At 36.9% G+C, this 21,412-nt stretch overlaps 1 protein-coding gene across 1 annotated transcript; it reads right to left on the minus strand.

Annotated features, from left to right (window-relative positions):
- Positions 1-6: 6 nt before the first annotated feature.
- On the minus strand, positions 7-21,410 carry myo7bb (myosin VIIBb). The gene is given in 46 exon segments (XM_081374539.1): positions 7-515; positions 606-725; positions 816-899; positions 982-1,098; positions 1,562-1,747; positions 2,341-2,447; positions 2,551-2,638; positions 2,733-2,846; positions 2,926-3,031; positions 3,124-3,279; positions 3,370-3,523; positions 3,646-3,791; positions 3,926-4,050; positions 4,538-4,719; positions 5,212-5,375; positions 5,524-5,644; positions 6,077-6,194; positions 6,321-6,488; positions 6,595-6,822; positions 6,929-7,102; positions 7,186-7,305; positions 8,242-8,368; positions 8,506-8,654; positions 8,767-8,841; positions 9,402-9,554; positions 9,671-9,931; positions 10,166-10,363; positions 11,167-11,385; positions 11,488-11,572; positions 11,652-11,746; positions 12,200-12,292; positions 12,862-13,086; positions 13,088-13,243; positions 13,331-13,500; positions 13,585-13,720; positions 13,814-14,024; positions 14,478-14,620; positions 15,186-15,305; positions 15,423-15,499; positions 15,624-15,777; positions 17,044-17,157; positions 17,357-17,499; positions 17,574-17,695; positions 19,027-19,211; positions 20,406-20,558; positions 21,324-21,410. Coding segments are annotated over 45 exon segments (6,393 nt in total). The 5' UTR covers positions 20,517-20,558; positions 21,324-21,410; the 3' UTR covers positions 7-422.
- Positions 21,411-21,412: the final 2 nt, after the last annotated feature.

Here is a 21,412-nt window from a genome sequence, read left to right on the forward strand (position 1 = left end):
CAAAACCAATTTGAATTTTACATTTTATTGTTAAATATAGTTGTTCCTACAAAGCAGCGTTAGATGGATTAGAATTAAACTGTAAAAATACTGCCACCTAGTGTAACATTGCAAGGCAAAGTCAATGAAAAGGTGGAATATTGAAATAATAATAAATATTCAAGCCTATAAAATTATTATTTAAAACATATAAATGGACATAGAAGTAGCAACAAGCAAAAACATGATTTAAAAAGCTGATTCACTGACATATCTATAGTGACTTACATATTAAAAAGTGATTTCCGACAGTAATTATAAATGTTAATTTTACTTACGGAGTACACCAAAATTACCAAAACAAATTTATAGTAGAATTATTATTATAGAAAGATAAAAAAAAAAGGAATATGCTACCAAACATTATCATACTACATGATGATTCAAGAGAACAATTGATGTCTGGGCCGCACCACTGTTATCTCCTTCATATACATGTTCTTGTAAGAGGACAGGAGATCGCTTATTCTAAAACCCTGAAAAAAAAAAAAAAACAGCCAGAGAGGATATTAACATATAAGTAGTGTGACACTTGCTGTAGTTGTGTGTGTGCGTGCTATATTTACCATTGAAGTCTCACAGAGCAGAGTGTTGCCCTGCACTAGATTGCCAACGGTCATGTGAAAATAGGTGCTTCCGCTAGACCAGGAAGTGATCTTACTGAATAGATGCATCACAAGCACTTCCTGCAGGCAAGCCAGCCAAAACACTTTCAACATCACACGCTACACAATGTACATTATAGTTGTATTATGTATATACAGACAGATCGTTACCTTTGTCTTAGGGTTGATGAGGCTAACTCCTTGTTTGCTAATTGATATCATGATGACACCAGGGTAACTCTTCTCAGATGTTTGCTGGGAGCAAAAGTACAGTCAGTATCAAGAAAACAACCTCCTTCTAAGCAATCAGGTTTAATTTTAGCGTTGCTCTGGTTACCTTTACTTCGAAGAAAGCACATCCAAAGGTAGGCCACTGTGAGATGGTCTTCAGGAACTGGAGTTTGGCTTCATCTATAGTTATGCCTGCCTGCTTGTTGTATGCACTGATCATGTGCTGCAAACCAAAGGCCAAAACCACATTTATCATGATGTTAGGGTCAGGCGGTACTAAAATATAATATTAATTAGCGCTTTATACATTCTGAAGCAATATCACTTACGAGGTTCCTCTCAGTTAGGATTCTTACCAAAGCTGCATTTATTTTATTTGAAAAATACAGCAAAAACAGTAATAGTGAAAAATGTGTAGGCTACTATTTAAAATAGCTATTTTAATATCTCAAAATATAATTAATTCCTGTGATGGCATTGGCAAAGCTGAATTATCAGCATCATTAATCCAGTCTTCAGTGTCACATGATCCTTCAGAAATCATTCAAATAAAAAATCTTACTGATCCTACATTTTTGAAAGGTAGTGTGTGTTTATGTACACTTCACTAAGGTTTGAAACAAAGTCAAAATGCATAGAGCCATATATTTGAAATGTACTCAATAAATAAGAAGCGTGAGGATCACCTTTTTCCAGTCCTCAGGAGTCATGATCCTCTGCTGATCAGCTGGCACTAGATCTTTCAGCATTTTAGGGATCATGACAAACTGTGACTTATCCGTGTCAATCTGAGTACGCAACAGCAGTCCTGCCAGACTGATCATGTCCTCCTTAGACACACTGTGGTAACCCCGCAAATACTTCGGCAATTCCTAGGAAAATGAAAAGACGACAGTTGGGCAAAGTTGCACTGCATAATAGAGTGCTGCAGGAATGAGTCCTAAATTCCTGCACTTCTGTGCATAATGTTTTTTTTAAAGAATGTTGGTAACCAGACAGTTGACGACACCCTTTTTGTTTTCCCAATATGGAAGTCAATGGGTGCCGTCAACTGTCTGATTACCAGCATTCTTTAAAATATCTTTCTTTGTGTTCAGCAGAAGAAAGAAACTCATACAGGTTTGGAACAACATGAGGGTTAAATAATGACGACACAATCTTCATTTTTGGGTGAACTATCCCTTTAAGCTTCAAAATCCATTAAAGCTGTTCAATTGTGATGAAGAATCATAAACTTATGCTAGTCTCAGAGCTTATTTTCCAAACGGAAAAATCCTATTGGCTTTTTGTCGAAGGAACCAGGGTGATGCTAACTTCTGGGTTGGCCTACAAAATGACCTCAGCACTCTATTCAGTTATACAAACCTTTACTACACTGTAAGGTAGGTTAAATTTATGCTGTTATAGAGCTCTGCAGCCAGTATCTGGCTTAACCAGATAAGGTATGATCAGACTGACAACATACCTGAGGAAAGTGGAACGTTAGGTCAGCGGTTAGATCTTTCCCCGGGATCACGTTAAACCAGAGCTTCCTCATGAAGAGCACCAGGTAAGGGACAATAGTTGGAGCAGCTGAATTCAGGATCAATATTTATCATAGTGAGAGTCTGATTATAACACACACATGAATATTGGATTAATTACAGTATTTAGCATGTAAGCATATACAGCTCACCCTCCTTGACTTTCTTTCCTTTTTTGGTGACATCTGTGAGTTGCCTGAGGTTGTCAAAAAAGTACTCTTCAGAATTCATACTTTCTACCTGAAAGTACCATATACAACACACAAAGATTAGCATGGACCTAAAACATCACCTTCAGGAAAAAAAGAAGAAAAAAAGAAATCATATCTGAAACCTTATTGGCCGTTTTCACAAACAGATAGTATCCATCCGATGAGGAGAGATGGAGGTCTTTGGAAATGTTGCGAATTAAATCTCTGATCCTCGTAGTGGTGGTCACCTCAAATATCTGAAATTAAAAAAACGCATTTTAGGTGGATGAAAATAAGAATGTGTAAAATAGTTAAAACTGAAATGTTACTCCTTACTTCAGATGTATCGTTGGGGAAATGAACTTTATGGAAGATCTGAGTGCTGTTATTCTGAATGGCATCCACTTCCACCTGGTGAGGAGGCAACTTTCTTCCCTCGATACTGTACGGGACAATAAAAAATGCGTTATAGTTCAACATTCGCCCTTCATGTTTACAATAATCAAACGATCTGTTTGAGTAGTCAAGTTTAACCTGAGCATAGCTTGCATCCTCTGCAAGCAGGTGGAGGCCAGTGGCTCTCTGGGTCTGGACTCAAGAAAACGTTGCGCATGCCTCAGTAGCAACTGACTAGGAGGGAAGAGACCACAGCACAGCCACAACAGCTGCCATCCTCGCTCTGTACTCAACCTGAGAGAAAAACAACAGCAATTAAAACATTACACAGATAAAACAAATAAAGTGACATCATGTCTAGGTACTTAAAAGCAGTCGACAAACCCATGTTTGTTATTGGTCATCTGCCTCATTATTTGGCAGTAGATCTCATCTCTTAGCTCGACGTGCGCTGTTGCTGGACCAAAGATCTGGTTTGTTAGATCTATGGGTGTCCGCACATGCTTGACTGGATAATCTCCCATATATTTAAGGATAGGTAGAGACCATGTTAAAGAAAACAGCGAGCATCATTCATTAAAATGTACTGAGGTCACATGCACTTAAGTCTTTATCACTTATAATTCACACAATATTGTTATATGTAAGTGGGAAGGATATCTGTGAAGGAGTCACAAGCGAGGTGGGAGAGCTCTGAGTTGCCCTGCAGGTTCTTGAGCAGAGGCTGTTTAAGAGGCTCTTTGCTCTTGGCCCACAGTTTCTCTTTGGCTCCTCCCTTGCCACGTCCACCTTCCTTACCTGACTCCCTGTGAGCCATTGAAAAGAGGGACGTTAAGGAGCTCTGACATGTTCTCAAAACTGGTAACTTACAAGTTGCTGCTTTTTTGGAGCAGTTATCATTTATGTCAGTTGAGATAATTGCAAACTGTACAACTGTCACCTGAAATAATCGAAAGAGAACTCCTTGAGCGTCATGTGGGCGATTCTCTCTGTGCTGAGCTCCTCCTTCTGCGGCAACACCGGCATCACTGACTTTCTCCGTGCCGGGGTCAAATTCAGCAAATTCTAGGGGATGGAAATTACTCTATTTACATTTCTGTTCTTGACTTACAAAACGCCATATTTTGTCGCTCTAAGAAAAGAACCTCACTGATGGTTTTGTAAATTATTTCTAAATATTTTTAATGGTTGGAGGCAGGACCGAAACTTTGTTGGAGGCAGGACCAAAACTGATTTATTTTACTGCTCTTTAACTCTTGGAATTAAACTGTTAGAATTAAAGAAACTGCCTTTCAAGATTTTAAACTGCCAGTTTTAAAGGTACATTCATTCTTTAAAGAAATTGACTTTAAACATTTTAAACTGTCTTTAAAGAATTTAAACTTTTACAATGTTTGCTGGCCTTTCCATAATTTTTCTTTAGCTTTATTCTGGTATTTATTTCCAACACAAAACCTCAAAACACTGGTAAAAAAATTGAACACAATGATGGCCAGTGATGAGGAGTAATCTCTTCGACAAATCAATGTGAAACAAGAGAAATCATGTTTACCAGTGTTTCTTCTGTAGGCCTAGTCAACATCGGTAGAATCTGAATAGAATCTAAGGAAACTGCTCCAGTTTGACTTGTCCTCTCATTCCTCGCTTTGATCCAGCCTTCGTCAATATTATATTCTCCATCCTTTATGATATACAGCACATCACCCCTTCTGAAGCTCAGGAATGTGGGATCCTCTGAAGGGAAGAAAAAATCAGAAAGATAAATATCCAAGCAATTTGGACCATTTTAATGGTTCGAAGACCCCATCACCCCAAATTAACATAAGAGAGCTTCTTCAATAAGTGGAAACTTTGTCACATTGGATGGTTTTAAAGACAAAAATATTTTTTAAAAATACTTCAAATTAAAAACTAAATTGTAATAGCTTTAACCCAATTTTCAGTGTCTAATTTTTTACTTTACTAGTTGTTGTTTTTTATCAATGTTAACAGAATTTCTAAATGTGGTCTTGAACTCCACTCTGATTTTTAACTTCCCCTCTTTTCGAATTTTCCCCAAAAAGTGAAAAATGTTATTAGCATTATATGTCATTACAATCACACATTATTTGTAAGGATTTTAAACAGTTAAAAGTGCTCCTACAATTGAAGAATCACCCTCAGATGAAAATCCTACAAGGAAAATTGCTGTTTGTCACAATGTAGTAACCAATGTAAAAGGAGCACCTTGTCTGCTAAGGTCCTGTATTGCCACGGCATACAGGGATCTCTTCTTAAGCCCTGAGATGAACATGTTGACCAGATCCACAAATTCGTTTCCCTTCACAACCTGCAGCTCATACATCCCCTTTGGAGTTGTCAAACATACAATCCCACCAGACTTTTCATCGCTGTGGGAGAAAAGTTAAGGAGGGAAGGAATGAAGGAAACAGAAATAGGAGAGAACTAAGAACTAGACTGAGAATCTGCAGAAATAGTATTTGGAGCATAATGCTCAGGTGTAATTAAGGTGCTTCTCCATAGAGAGTTATTTTTTACCTCATCATTTCGATTCTTGACACCTCGGGATAAGAGAGCTGCAGAAATGCGGTCTCATCCTGAAAGAAGACCCCTTTCCAGTTCACGACAGCTACAAACTGGTCTTGAGGCAGTGGGGGACCTGAATAAAATACAACAGTGAATTCACAAATTCAGTGCATTTAAGGGACAGTTCACCCAACAATAAAATTCCGGCAACTTTTACTCACCCTCATATCTCTAGAAACCTGTATGACTTCCGTGGGATGCAAAATTGCTCTTCTTATATTTCAGTCTGTTCCTTATACAAATATCTAATATGGCTTCAGAAGACTTTTATTTATCCTTTTTTTTATCTTTACAGTCATTGGTCCCTATCCACTTTCATAGAATAGAAAAGAGCAGCATGAGCTTTCTTCAAAAGCTCTCCTTTTGTGTTCCACAGAAGAAATAAAGTCATACAGGTTTGTAATGACATGAAGATAAGTAAAGACGACAAAATGTTAATTTTTGGATTAGCTACTCCTATGAGAACTATAAACAACATAAACATTTTTTTTTTTTTTTTTTTTACCTGAAACCACTTTAGCCTCATATAACTTGGAGAAATAGATTGGCCACTTCTGCTGTGCATATTGGACAATCTCTGCTTTTACTTCATGGACAGGTGTAGTAGAGTTTATGTAAGGGCCCTGAAAAATTACACTGGATTACTGCTTGTTTTATTTTCCAAATTAGCACTGCCGCCAAATCAAATTCTGTTGCAGCCAAATCAAACTATTGTGAACAATAATATTTATAATAACATATGAATATACCTCTGTGTGCGCAGAATTGACCAACTGCACTAGTTTGACCAAAGACTTGTTCTCAATTATAGTCATGTTCATGCACTCACGAACAATCTTCTGGGCAGTTTCCAAACTGCTTTCAGAGCCATGCTGTATATAGTAATATTTGGCTGCGAGCTGCACATAATCATCCTCCTAGATCAAGATTATAGTTCACCAACAGAGTATAAGTCACAAATCTCATTCATATTGAAATCACATATGTGATATGAACAGGTCAAGCACACAGCCTGGGACTGACCTTATCAGACAGATATTCTCCAAATTTGAGTCCATGGATGATCTGCCTATAGATGAGTTCTGTGCTGACTTGGTCAGATGAACAGTCATGCCACGGAGTGAAGATCTCTTTGCGGAAGTAGAGGCGCCAAGGAGCTTGCTGTTCCTCTCTCCCCTGCCTCTTTTCTTCCTGCTCACACATAGACACGGCATCCAAGACGTGCTGTCTGCCACTGCCTAGAGACCACATCTGCAGCAAGAAATGCATACGTGAAGACTTTGTTTCTATTGCTTATTAGTTACATGTTACTATTACAAGTGAAGATTCATCCCTAAGCCATTCAGATGTTACAAACCTTCTCATTCATTGCAGCATATAGGGAGAAGCCGTAACTGTCCTGCAGGTTTATTTTCTGGATAACTGCATTGCACACCTCTTTAGAAATGCTGGCTGAGTCCACATGGAGGCTGATGCTTCTGCCATCCATCAGACCCACAACCACTGCAATGGGGTTTTTGGTCTCCACAGACTTGCAGTTACAGGAAAGAAGGGTTGGTCATGTTTAAGGTAAGGGGAGTATTCTTCATCATTTCAGACAGAGGGATTGCCTACCTGTAGTTCAATCCAGCATGGCGGCTCACTTCTTTCTCCATTGGCTAAAGTCCTTCGCAGTCGCTCCGCACAGGAGGAGGAGTATTCACTTGGCCCATGGCGTATAAAGCTCTCCAGGTACTATGGCCAAAAGGTTGTGGAACATAACATTTAACATTACATAATATAACATCAAATAAAATATCAGCATAACATTAAATAGCACAAAACAAAACAGAACAGAAAACACATAACATAACAATAGCAACACAACATAAAATGTAACAACAACACAAAACAGCATGACAACATAACAAATATAACAACATAAAGCATAACATATAACATAAAATGACTACATTCAGTAACAACACAAAACAGCACATAACACAACATAACATATCAACAAACACAGCATGACATATGACAAAATATAACAAAAAACGACAACAAATGATAACATCTAACACAACATAATATGACAATATAACACAACTAAACAATATAAAAACAACAAATATCAGCATAACACGCCATAACACAACAACATAACATGACATAACATCACATTAAACAACATGACAACACAACATAAAATGACATTTAACAACATAGCAAACCACATATAACAGCAAACCCACACATAACAAAACAGCATTAAACAACGTCCAACAGGATGACATCACAACACATAATAAACATAACATAAAATATAACATTAAACAATATATAACAACCAAACATAACAGCATATGCCAACACAACACATAATATGTTTTATGTATTATTAACATAATACATAATACAAAACAACCATATATCACACGGCTTGATTGGTTTGTCGTGGCATTTGTAATATGATTAAATTGTGTAACTGACTATGGTCCCAGAGAACCTATTTCTACATAGTTGAGCTATGATATAATGCAGTAAAATATTCAGCAGAAATTAAATAAACTCCTTCGGGACAGAACATTACTCCCCTGCTTCATATGAGTGTCCTGATCACCTTGTCAGGTTTATTTTGCAATAATGACTGGATAATTTCAGAACAAAAATCAAAATAGTATTTCATACCTTAGTGAGGCTTTCTGTAGGGGAAAAAATGCCCAAACAGATGGACAGAAGGATCCAGCCTCTTTTTACACTTTTGTGGTTCTTATTGTCTGTTAACTGCTTACAGATCTGACAGTAGATTTCATCTCTGAAAAAAAGATAGAAAGTCATAAAGATTATGTAACCATTATCTCTCTGTATGAGGAATGAAGTATATCACACATTATGAAGCATGTAAATGACCCAACCCAACCCTAACCCTAACCCTAGCCCCATCACATTAACCTTATATCTCGTCGTACAATGGCATATCCCACAATAGTGTGTAATTTTTCCAAGGATGTCATTGGACGATCAAAAGTTGGTCCTTCTCCAAACAGTACATCCTCTTCCTCCAGAACTGCCTCCATTTTAGGTTTTGGTACTTCTTCTGGCTGCAAATTACATCAGAATGGTTAGTAAGAACCTGCTGTGATGCAGTTATTATGTTTTAGCTGCGGTTAATGTTCAGTGTTGTACTCAGAAGTGTACATAACCACACTTCACCTCTTCTTCAGGAATGGCTGAGGGCTTTCGTTTCCCTGTCCCCTTCTGCTGCTTCATTTTTTTCCTCAAAAATTTCTGCAATTACAAGACCAACAAAAAAAATAAACCCACAAATTGTGTTTAATATAATGCTGTAAGAAAATCACTAGTTACATACAGTATGTTGGGTAATTAAGTTTTGTTATTGTGTGACATCTATAACAGTATTTTGTTCCCTATATTTATGGTCCCTTGGTTTTAATTTTTCCTTTTTATTTTTTATTTTAATTTTTCCTTTTATTCAGATTCACATCTTTATATTGTTATTTCTATTATTTCCACCAGGAGGCACATTACCGGTTGCTCACATCTAGTTGTATGTGTGGTTGTCACCTTCTATGCCACTGGCTGTGTAACACATCTGAAACATTATATGATTGGCTAGTCTATATTTTAAATACGTGTTCACATTAAAATATTTATTGCAATATAATATATACTAATACCAAACCAGCACTAACCAGCATATAACATTATATGTTATAATATAGACAGGCTGGTCTTTCCAGCAGGTTAGGCAGTCGAGGTATAGGCTGTACATCTGGTAGGTGTAAAGATAAGGAAGAAAGGTTTATTATGGTGTCTCGGTTGTTTACCTGATCTAATCCAACAAGGTTACTGAGTCGCCGTGCTTGTCTCTGACCGAGGTTCCTCTGAATGGGGTCAGCAATTGCAGAAACACGTTCTTGCTTCGGCTCTGGAAGATCTCCCATAAATCTTAGTATGATCCACCATACTGTCAAACTGGCCTGGAGGAGATAGGAAAAAAGCGGAGAGAAGAAATAAGACAAGCCAATACAAGACACAGTTGACTATCAAGCCTCGCTTTAAATGGGGACATGATGCTAATGAGAACAACACTTGCCAGGGTATCCCCTTCATCCTCATGGTAGAGCAGGGGTTTCCGCAGTCTCTGTTGGATATGTGAGTGGGTTGAAGATCCTTGGAAGTGTAGAGATGTAAATTTAGAGAAAGCAAACTCATCATCCTCAACTTCAATCTCCTCCTCCTTTTTATCCTCTATTTCGTCTTCGCTGCTGTCAGGTAATGACATAGCCTTCCTCTCCATTACAGGGTTCTCTACTAGTTCAACCTCTTCTAACTTCGCCGGCTCTGCCTCAAAATCCTAGAACATTAGGAACATATAGACAAAGTTAGTATTAACCTAGAAATAGCCTTATTTTGCATTCCATAAATCTCACACTGTACAATATACAGTATTATCACTGATAGCATGTGTAGTATGCATTAAATGATTGTGTATCGACAATAAAAGGTGACAGGCTTTTTGTATTTTGATCAGGAAGTGTTTGTTCATGTCAAATAGGTGTCCTTCTTCTGCTGTCAAGATGACTCTAACCTCAAAACCCTCAGGAGCTTGACCCTCTTGTCCTCCTAATGTACTCATGAAGCCAAAGAGATTCTCCACCATTTCCTCATCATCCTTATTCTGGGATTTGGCAGCTTCCTCGTTTTTTCTGAGCAGCTCCTCTAGGCGTTGCTGAAGCTCCAGTGCTGCCAGTTCCTGAGCCTCTTTTTCTTGCGCAGACAAAAACGCCTGAGACAGGACAAGGGTATGAATAAAAGCATAAAAAATGAAGTACACAACCGGTCAAAAGTTTGGAATAAATCAAAGTTTTAATGTTTTTTAAAGAAGTCTCTCATGCTCACCAAGGCTGCATTTATTTGATGAAACGCAGTAAAATTAACACAGTAAAACAGAAATATTGTGAAATATTAGTACAATTTAAAATAACTGTTGATATGTCTATATGAATACATTTATTCTTGTGATGGCAAAGCTGAATTTTCAGCATCATTACTCCAGTCTTCAGTGTCACGCGTTCCTTCAGAAATCGATCTAATATGCTAATTTGGGGCTCAGTTACTATAAATTATTATTGGTGCTCAATAATTAATAAAGGTTCTTATTATTATCAATGTTGAAAATAATTTCCACTGCTTAATATTTTTGTGGAACCAGTGATACAGTACATTTGTTCAGGATTCTTTCATAGAAATAGAAAGAACATTTATTTGAAATATAAATCTTATGTAACATTATAAATGTCTTTACAGTCACTTTTGATCAATGTAATCTTTTGATTAAATTCATGAAGGATCATGTGACACTTGTAATGGCTGATCAAAAAAATCAGCTTTGCCATTACAGAAATAAATTACATTTTAAAATATATTCAAATAGAAAACAGTTATTTTAAATTGTAATAATATTTCACCAATACTGTTTTAATTAAATCTTAATTATTCTAAACTTTTGACCGGTAGTGTATATAAAACAAAGCAAGACAAAACACTGCAAACGCACTACAAAGAAGGTCCATTCCACTATAAACTCACATCTGATTTCATTCTCTTGAGGGTTTTCCTGGCCAGCAGTCCTCTGGTCTGAGTCTGCAGCACTATCACTGCGTTTTTTTTGCATTTCAGGTCTTTCCTGGCGAGGTAGCCACGGGTCTGCGTTTGTAGAGTAACGGCTGCAGCCCGTCTGCGCACATACTCTGTATGGAGCTGCCGACTGCGCACTTTCGCCTGCAGACGAGCAAATCCCTGCTTGAGCTAACAGGGAAAACAGATACAATGTGAGTCAAGTTTCATTATGTCACTACACTCATTTTAACTGTATTCCATACAGACGTGAGATGTTCCTACACAGCTTACTTTGCAAAAGCTTGTCCTGTCTCTGTGGCCACGCCAGTTTTTCTGCAGAACCAGAGCTGCCCTCTTCTTCTTTACAAAAGCTCCTCTGTATGTGGATGAAGAATGACTTAGTTTAACAAAGCTGTACAGCTGCATAAGAAACACTACGACAGTGGGGAACGGACCTGTCCTTGTGGGCAAGCATCACTCTTTGGATGATAAGTGCCTTCCTATAAAGCTCTTGCTCTCTCTCCATTTCTAGGAAGGAATCATGATGATCCTGCAGCAGGAAGAAAAGAAACACATGATGCAAGACAATTCTTACGTGAATTTTTTCACGTAATCTGTGATCCTTCAGAAATCATTTTAATATGGTGATTTTATGCATTATTACTATTATCAAGGTTGAAAACAGTTGCGCTGCTTAATATTTTTGTGGAAACCCACGATACAGTTCTTTGATGAATAGAAAAAACAGCATTTGCTTGAAATAAAAGTTTTTTTTAAACATTATACATGTCTTTACTTTCACTTTTGATCATTTTAATGTATCCTTTCTAAATAAATATCTAATTTATCCCAAACGTTTGAACAGTGGTTTATGTTTAATATAATACTAAAAATGGCAACAATGCTAAATACTAAAAAAAGCTGATTTAGTATTACAAGGATGTATACATATATTGATGTAAACTTCTTATAATACACTAGAGAAATATTATGCCTGAGGTACCCTGAGAAAGATTTTGTTTTTGCCAATCTTCCAGTCCTCTTCGTCTTTGATCATAGCCCTGCAGATGGCTGCACAGCAGTTGGAAGGAGGCTCCTGATAAACAAATAACAGACATTTTATTTATCAAATTATGCCAGCCTGGAACATTCATCCTGTTTAAAGCTGAAGTGTGTAATTCTTTTAGTTTCTCCTATCAGTTTAATATGTGTAGACAATAATAAGTAAACCATTCCTAGATTGTTTCCCATAAAATGTTCAACATTGCTCGGTTTTGAGCATCTCCATTAGCAGGCACACATTAGCATTGGCTCAACTAATGGTGTGAAGATGGGGGTAGGACTACCTGAATTTCAGATGGGGTAGTGTTTAGGGAAACCAGTTTGAAATCGGATATTTATTTTTACATTTTGCTTATACTTGCATGCTAGTGGTGCAGAAATGACACACTTTGCATCAACATCATACACACATTATTCCTAGCAACCAATAAAAGCCATAACCCTAAACCTATATTTAAATCAGAAGGCAATGATCGGTTGGCGGGAATTAAGTTTCAGCTATGGATGTTAACTTACTTAGACACAAATTGAATCTACTTTCGACTATCACTTTATATTAAATAATTCACATATTTATCTGTAAATAATCATATTGTGTCATACAGTGTTGGGGTCACAATCTGCAGACTTCAGGAGCACACGATAGCGATACAGGAAGTCTTTAAAGGTGTGCCGGATGGGATATCCCAACTTGCGGATTCTAATGGTCTCCAGCATTCCAGAGTAGCGAAGTTGCTGCATGCAGAGCTCTCTGTCAAAAAACTGAAAAGGAAAACATGATTTGAAAAGGGTTCTGATGGCTACACAATACAAAACATGTAACTTATGGGATGTGAATTGATACCATGGGCCTCTTTTTGTCATTTGGTTTGAAGCAACGTATGAAGAAGGGCTGACAGAGAGACAGGGCCTTCATCAGAGAGTCCAGAGACTGGCGGAACTGGCCACTCAGAGTAGATATCTGCCGCCTCGAATCATTTAGTTGCTGTGTGACACAAAAGAGATGATTTATTGAAAAGCTGTTGTCAATGTCAAGTCAACACTGTCAATCTGCTGCATAACTGCCCCATACACGTAATGAGTTCTTCGGCGTCATGATGATTTTGTTGATTTTGTTAGCGTTTTTGACTGAGTTTGTATTCATCTCCTTCTCAAAGATCAGCTTGAGCAACTTGTTGGAAGATTTCCGAACCAGCTCCATGATGTCCATGCTCAGGGCATCTCTGTTCTTCTCCAAAAAACCTGACAAAATACAGATCTTTCAGACCAGAAACAATTTGCTTTTAAAGTAACTACTGGGAAATGTTTTCAAGTAATAAACAGTACCTTCACAATCATAATAAACCATCCCAGCAAAGTGCTGAACCCCAAAATGCATGCCATGTTTGCTCTTGGATGAGATGTAGAGTTTGTTCCCATTGTGTTCTTGGTTTATTTTATTTAACAATGTGGCATCTGTTCCCTGCATTGAAAACAGGACAACATGGAGTGAGCACAGGCAAAATATCTATTAGCAATAGCATATAAACCAGACCATGTAGCTTATGAAGCTGACCTTAGGGAAGTGGCTCTCCTCATCGATCAGAGCCAGTATGTTGAGAGGCTTAATGGCCAGCAGGTCCAGGGTTTTCTGGTTGTCACTGAAAGCAATGCGCTTCCATGAGATGCCTTCTTTACTATATTCATCCTGCTCCAGCTTAAAGATGTGACTCACAAAGAACTGCTGCAGGTGCTCGTTGGCATAATTAATGCACAGCTGCTCAAAACTAAACATTGGGCAAAAACACAGAGAAAGTATATTTAAAGTATGGGTAGTGTCTAAATTTTACAAATATAGGCAACAACTGATGTAAATGTAATGATTAAATGTAAAAACTCCATCCATCCATCCATCCTCCGTCCATCCATCCATCCATCCATCCATCCATCCATCCAACCAACCAACCAACCAACCATCCAACCAACCAACCAACCAACCATCCAACCAACCAACCAACCATCCAACCATCCATCCATCCATCCAACCAACCATCCAACCATCCATCCATCCATCCATCCATCCATCCATCCATCCATCCATCCATCCATCCATCCATCCATCCATCCATCCAATGAAATACAATTACTGAAGTACTTTAAACCCCTGCTGAGCAACCATGTTAATTTATCACTATATTTTGTAGTTTAAACTAATACTAGTTCAGTCAAAAGACACTTACCTGTTCTGAGGAAAATTCTCAAAGCCAAATATGTCAAGCAGGCCAATGTATTTGCGCGTGTAAGAGGACTCATCAGTCTGTGGTTTGTGAATGGCGCTGTTTATTTTTGTGAACATCCAAACAAACAGCCGTCCGTACAGTGCCTGTCAAGGAGTATATGACAAACATTAACTGACATGAACATTAAGGAAGCCTGAATGTCTGTTAGTTTGTTAATTTTTTTAATTTTTTTTGCAAAATATTAATTTTATTCAGCAGAGACACATGCAATTATTCAAAAGTGACTTTTACATTGCTACAAAACAAATTTATTTCAGATTTCTGCCCTTTTGAGCTTTCTATTCATCAAATAATCCTGAAAAAAATCAAATTGATTTAAACAAAAAATTTACTAAAATATTTTATTTAGCATTGATAATAATAATAAATATTTCTTGAGCACCAAAGGATCATGTGACACTGAAGACTGGAGTAATGGCTGCTGAAAATTCAGCTTTGCCATTAAATTAATAAATTCCAATTATTTTTAAATTGTAATCATATTTCACAAAATTACTGTTTTACCGTATGATTAATCAAATAAACACAGCCTTGGTGAGCAAAAGAGACGTCTTAAAAAAACACACACAATTGAACAGTATATTGTACCTAATCCTGTATCTATGTTAAATCACCCAAATGGGCTTTTGGATAAAAGCATGTGTGTACCTTGGCAAAAGCATCTCTGGTGTCTGTGGCCTGCTCTGAGCTGAGGGCTTTAATGACTATCTCTCGATTTGTCATGAAGGAGCGATGGGTGAGACTCTTTTCAAGAATTGCATCTTCTGCCTGCAAATTTACAGAAGTGCTGTCATCAAAAACATTCAGGAGCCAAATGTTTGATTGCATAAAAGGTAGTAAGCTTGAAAATGATTTGAAGCTAAAGTTCTGAAGAAGCATTTGTACCTCCAACAACTTGGCAGTGACAGAAAAATGATTCGATGACAGAACGTCACAGCTGTCCATGTTATTCATTATAGTGCCTGAAAAAAGATTATGAGCAAATCAGTCAACTTCAATTTATGGTATAATAAGCTACAATAACTTTTGTAAATGTGAAGATAGTTTGCATATTATTACTGTAACAGAAAGGTTATAGACGCTAACTCTTAAAGTCGATGTTGCCCATATGGAGAATGGCAGCGAGTAATTTGAAGATTTCCCAGCAGTCCTGGTCTGAGAAAGTGAGGATCTTTAGAGCAGCACGAATCCGTCCGAACTCATCAGCATCGTCACGACCATCACATGTCAAACAATCACCCTAGACACCCATCAGAAGAGTCAGATATTGTTCTTTATGCCACAGTCAATGCTTATTAATCTCAAAACCTTATATAGGAATCTGAATTAGATAGCAGGAGTGAATGTAACTCTCAATGGATGTAACACCAGTAATTATGTGATGTAGTTATTATTTAATTGTATCTGACTCAATTAAATTATACATTTATATTCACTGCAAATATCCCAAACTTAGGGTTAAACATAGGGATGCACCGATTGGGAAATTCTGGGCCGATACCGATACCGATGTTTAACATAACAACTTGGCCGATGGCCGATGCTTTTTCTTTTTGTTATTTATTCCTTCTTTTGTGCCACTGAAACATACAAGTCTTTCGGCTCTTGATCACACTATCCTAGAATGAGCACAAATTCAATCAGACCAAGCAATTTATGAAACAAAAAAAACCTTTAATGTCACTTTCTGGTTGACAGTTATAACCTTATTTATAAGTTCTTTTTCAGTTGTTATGAGGAGCAATATGAGAGAGAAATTTGGTAATCATTGTCTGACCCAACAAAAAAAAAACATTATAATATTCATTTTATTTTTCGTGTTCGCATTTATGAGGGAAAAAACACGGGTGAATGTTCATATTAAATTTTAAACGCGCACGCGCTCTTCTGCGAGAGAGAGAGAGAGCCCCGACCGCGCGCGCGCTCTCACTCACTATTCAGAGCGGTCAAGCTTCCCCGTACTTTTTGACAAGCGTCCTTGACAGGGAGGCCAGAGCTTCTTTGCAGCTCAAGTCGGCGGCGGTGTGTACAGTTAACGCTCTATCTGTTGACGGCGCTGAGGGAAAAGCTCCCGCCACTGGAAGAAGCGGTCGCCGCCCATTTGTGTCCTCCTGCGCACCCATCAAAGCCGTGCAGAACGTCTTCAGCACTCGCGGATCGTGCATACTCCGCCGCTTCTTCTGCTACACACCATGGTCGTTCTTTTCTCGAGAAAAGGAGTTTTCTCATAGAAAAATAAATAAATAAATACGTCATTGTACCCAGCACTTCTGAAAATGCACTTCCGAATGCGTCTCTGTCCCCAGCATATCAAACCAAACTGACGCCCATGTGACATCGGCGAATGTCATTTTTATTTCCCGATGGCCGATGGCAGTTAACGAGGCAAATATCGGCCGTTACCGATGTTCAGCCGATGCATCGGTGCATCCCTAAACATTTACTGAGTAGTACATGAGCAAAGTGTTACAGTTACTCTCTACTAAACATGAATTGAAGTGCTCACCTCAGTCAGGTACTTGAACTGTGATGCATTACCAAGGGAGAGAATCTTCTTCTGCTCACTTTGCATCCCAGATAACATACAATAGAAAATGTGGTAGTTCCTTTCCTGTGGTGCCTTAAAAGATTTAATTTGATACATTTAATTTAGAGGTTTTAATCATTTAAATGCAAGACTACAGTATTTATGAAATATTAAACATAATTTTCATGAGCAATTTCAAAATATTTGAATCTAATGACGCTCATAAAAGCACATAGCCAATCAAAGGCTCTTGATGCTTTTTCTTCCTCACGTAGGTGCAACTTGGTCTCACCTGATGACAGACACGAGACTTCTCCAACAGGTACTGCTTCATGTGAGCTCCCTCTATAACACCCTGTTTATTAAAGAAGATCTCCACATATTTCCCAAATCTGCTGGAGTTATCATTGCGAATGGTTTTGGCATTCCCAAAGGCTGTAAGATATGAATAAGTGAGACGGCATTCTACGGAAAGGATTGAAATAAAAACAAGCATGTTCAGTGCTTACCCTCCAGGACAGGGTTGGCCTGTATGATCTGCTGCTCTATCCAGGAGTGCTGCCCGCTCACAGCAGCCAGGAACTGAAGAATCAGTTTAGTGCTTTCTGTCTTTCCTGCACCAGATTCTCCACTGGCACACACAAACCAGAAGAGTTTATTATTCATTCATTGTTTGCTATGATTTTAAAGGGACTATTGACAACAGGATGTGCTAAATTAATAAATATAAATGTGTTACAGTCCATTGAGACAGAGCTGCAGTGTGATTAAACTCTGCTACGTTCACATTCATTATTTATATTTATTATAGATTTTTATATGATGGTAAGAAAAACCATTAAACAAACACATTGCAAAAACAATGGAACAGAACAGAACAGAACAGAATAGAATAGAAAATAATAGAAAATAATAGAATAGAATAATTAACAAAGCCTTTCTATACCATTGAGTTTAATAGCTGCTTAAATTCACTGTTTCTGGCACTAGCGAATATAATATAATATAATATAATATAATATAATAACAAAGCCATTCTACACCATTGAGTTAGATGGCTGTTTACATTCAATGTTTCTGGCATTAGTGCATAGAATCGAATAGAATATAGAATAATTAACAAAGTCATTTTACACCATTGGGTTTGAAAATGGTTTACATTCACTGTTTCTGACATTAGCGAATATAATATAATAGAATAGAATAGAATAGAATAGAATAGAATAGAATAGAATAGAACCATTCTACACCATTGGGTTTGATAGCTGTTTACATTAACTGTTTCTGGCATTAGTGAATAGAATAGAATAGAATAGAATAGAATAGAATAGAATAGAATAGAATAAAATAGAATAGAATAGAACCATTCTACACCATTGGGTTTGATAGCTGTTTACATTAACTGTTTCTGGCATTAGTGAATAGAATAGAATAGAATAGAATAGAATAGAATAGAATAGAACCATTCTACACCATTGGGTTTGATAGCTGTTTACATTAACTGTTTCTGGCATTAGTGCATAGAATAGAATAGAATAGAACAGAATAGAATAGAATAGAATAGAACCATTCTACACCATTGGGTTTGATAGCTGTTTAAATTAACTGTTTCTGGCATTAGTGCATAGAATAGAATAGAATAGAATAGAATAGAATAGAATAGAATAGAATACTTAAAGCCATTCTACATCATTGGGTTTGATGGCTGTTTACATTTACTGTTTTTTTGCATTCACTGTTTCTAATGCATTAGCCCAAGCAGAACTCTATTTTGTACATTGACCGCAACACTCACACACTTTATGATGCGTGACTAAAATGTAACAACATTCCATTACAAAAGCAGCATATAGTCATTTAACCTTCCACATTCTTACATACTAACCACAAAAAATTACTACTTTCATAATACAGACATTAGATTCGACTCTCAATGTTCAGAAGAAAAGAACAAATATGTACCTGATAATGCAGCACTGGTTGCGCTTATTGCGGCACATGTTGAAGTAACAACTGTCAGCGAGGGCAAAGATGTGTGGTGGGAGCTCGCCCAGCTTACGCCCGTGATACTGGTGCACCTGATCCGCTGTGTAGATGGGCAGCATCTGATAGGGATTCATTGCCACTAGCACAGAGCCAATATAGGTCTAGACAACACACACAGACAAAAAAAAAATTAAATAAAAATTCACACAGCTTATATAGACCGCGGGATCTGAACATCTGAGACCACATCTGAAAACCTAGGTTTCTAAATTTAATTTAATTAATTAAAAAAAAAAAAAACGTTTTCAGATTTACAACAATGAAACCTCATGATGTAAAAATTAGTAATAAATATTTCAGATTCTAATCTATTTCTAGGTCAAAATTCAAAAAAATTAATTTGTGACATTGATCACGTGACATGTTCGTGCCGCTCAAGTGCTGCTGTAATTACAGCAAAAGAGAGACACACTAAAATACTATGACACTATGAAATTCTTTTTTAGTCAAATTGTTATGCCCATAACTGAACTTGTAATGAACTGTACAAAAATTTACAGTAAAAACTGGTAGCTGTGGTTACCAGAACTTTAACGTAAAAAAATAAGAAAGCAACATCTGAAACTTCACAGACTGAACTTAAATTTACAGTAAAAATGTAAATTTAATCAACTGATATAATGTTAATATACCAAATTGCTAAAAATCCATTTATATAACATACTAACAACCACCTTAAAACACAGGAGGTAAAGAAAGAAAAAAATCATCACAAGAAAGTTTTTCCACAAGCTGAGGTAAGTAGCCTACTTATATATATATATATATATATATATATATATATATATATATATATATATATATATATATATATACACAAGGTACACAGTATCATAAGCATACATACAAAATACCATCATGGTAATACGCAGATGCAATAAAGATTACTTTAAAAACATAAGATGTGTACATCCTTATGTACTTAACCCATACGAAACATCTAAGAGGAAATAGCTATCATAAACTATCAAATGTGAGCTGTCACACAGGGACTTATGGGAGTGTCTACTTACGTTTTTCACTGTAAATTACAAGATGACTTGTTTATTTTCACTTCTAAAAACTGTACATTGAACAATTACACAAAATGTCCCAATAGCTCTAGTACAGATTTTCAACGCATAAAGTAGGGGGACTTCCTCTTAACCAATTAGAAGGTTTTTACCACAGCATTTTGTTTACAGTTAAAATTCAAATCAAATACTAATTTGGAAATACACTATATTTCATTTAATGATTACAGAGGCCAATCAGTTCATTTTTGTTATGCCATAAAGTAACATGAATCCACTCACATATATGAAACCCTGTCTGTGGCGCACCAGCAGATTTCGGAGTAAACCAGCTTCACTGAGGTCACCCAGTCTGATCATGTCATCCACACCCTCCACTGAGGTGGGGTGCATGGGCTTAAGACTGGCCCTCTCCCCCTCTGGGATAAGGCGCTCCTGAGAAAACCATCACAATACATGAGATTCATCTGATTAGACAAGTGTAGATTAATTATAACACTAAAGAATGTGTTGTGATATAATATCTCATTAGCATACAGGGGAGAGCGGGCAAGTTGTCATATTTTTACTCCAGTGAATATTTTCAGGGTATATTTATCTAATTCATTTTCTGTATAGACATTTATTTTTCAGTCTTGACCAAAAAATAAAAAGTAAAATAAAATGATTCCAGGAAAAACCTTTTGAAACAACACAAGAGTGGTGCATATTGGCACATTATGAGGCTGTTGTCACAATGGAAATAGTTTTTAGTTCAGTTAAAAAAATTATATAATGATTCATATTTATTGTTTTTTCTTCACAATTAGAAAAATGTAGAAATAGTAAATGACCACATACAATAACTAGTGTTTTAAGTCTACAAGTTACTGAATATGCAAAGTGCAATATTGCTTCAAAAGCACAACAAATATCTCCACTTCTCAAGATTCTCTCAATTCTAATAACATTAGAAAAAAATATGCTGTGATTTAATAATCTTCACTGACTAATTGAAAAATGTAAGCTATAATATTTAAAACACAAGTGACAATTTGATCCACAAGGCATTTATGAGAAATGCCCTTGTCTTGACAACAAATAACAGAAAAAAAATATATGAGTATCGTGGAATTTTAGTTCGGAGAATTTTAGTTCATCCACACTGATAAAAGCCGCTGTAACAACTAGCCCGGTCTCTCCTTCCGTCGTCATTTTTACCTTCCCTTCATCATCAACCAGGCAATACTGTCCACTGTCTGAGATCTTCACACATCCTCCAATAGGGACCCCAATACTGGAGTCAATCC

Source organism: Scardinius erythrophthalmus, assembly GCF_964197995.2.
Source record: "Scardinius erythrophthalmus genome assembly, chromosome: 9".
NCBI lineage: Eukaryota > Metazoa > Chordata > Actinopteri > Cypriniformes > Leuciscidae > Scardinius > Scardinius erythrophthalmus.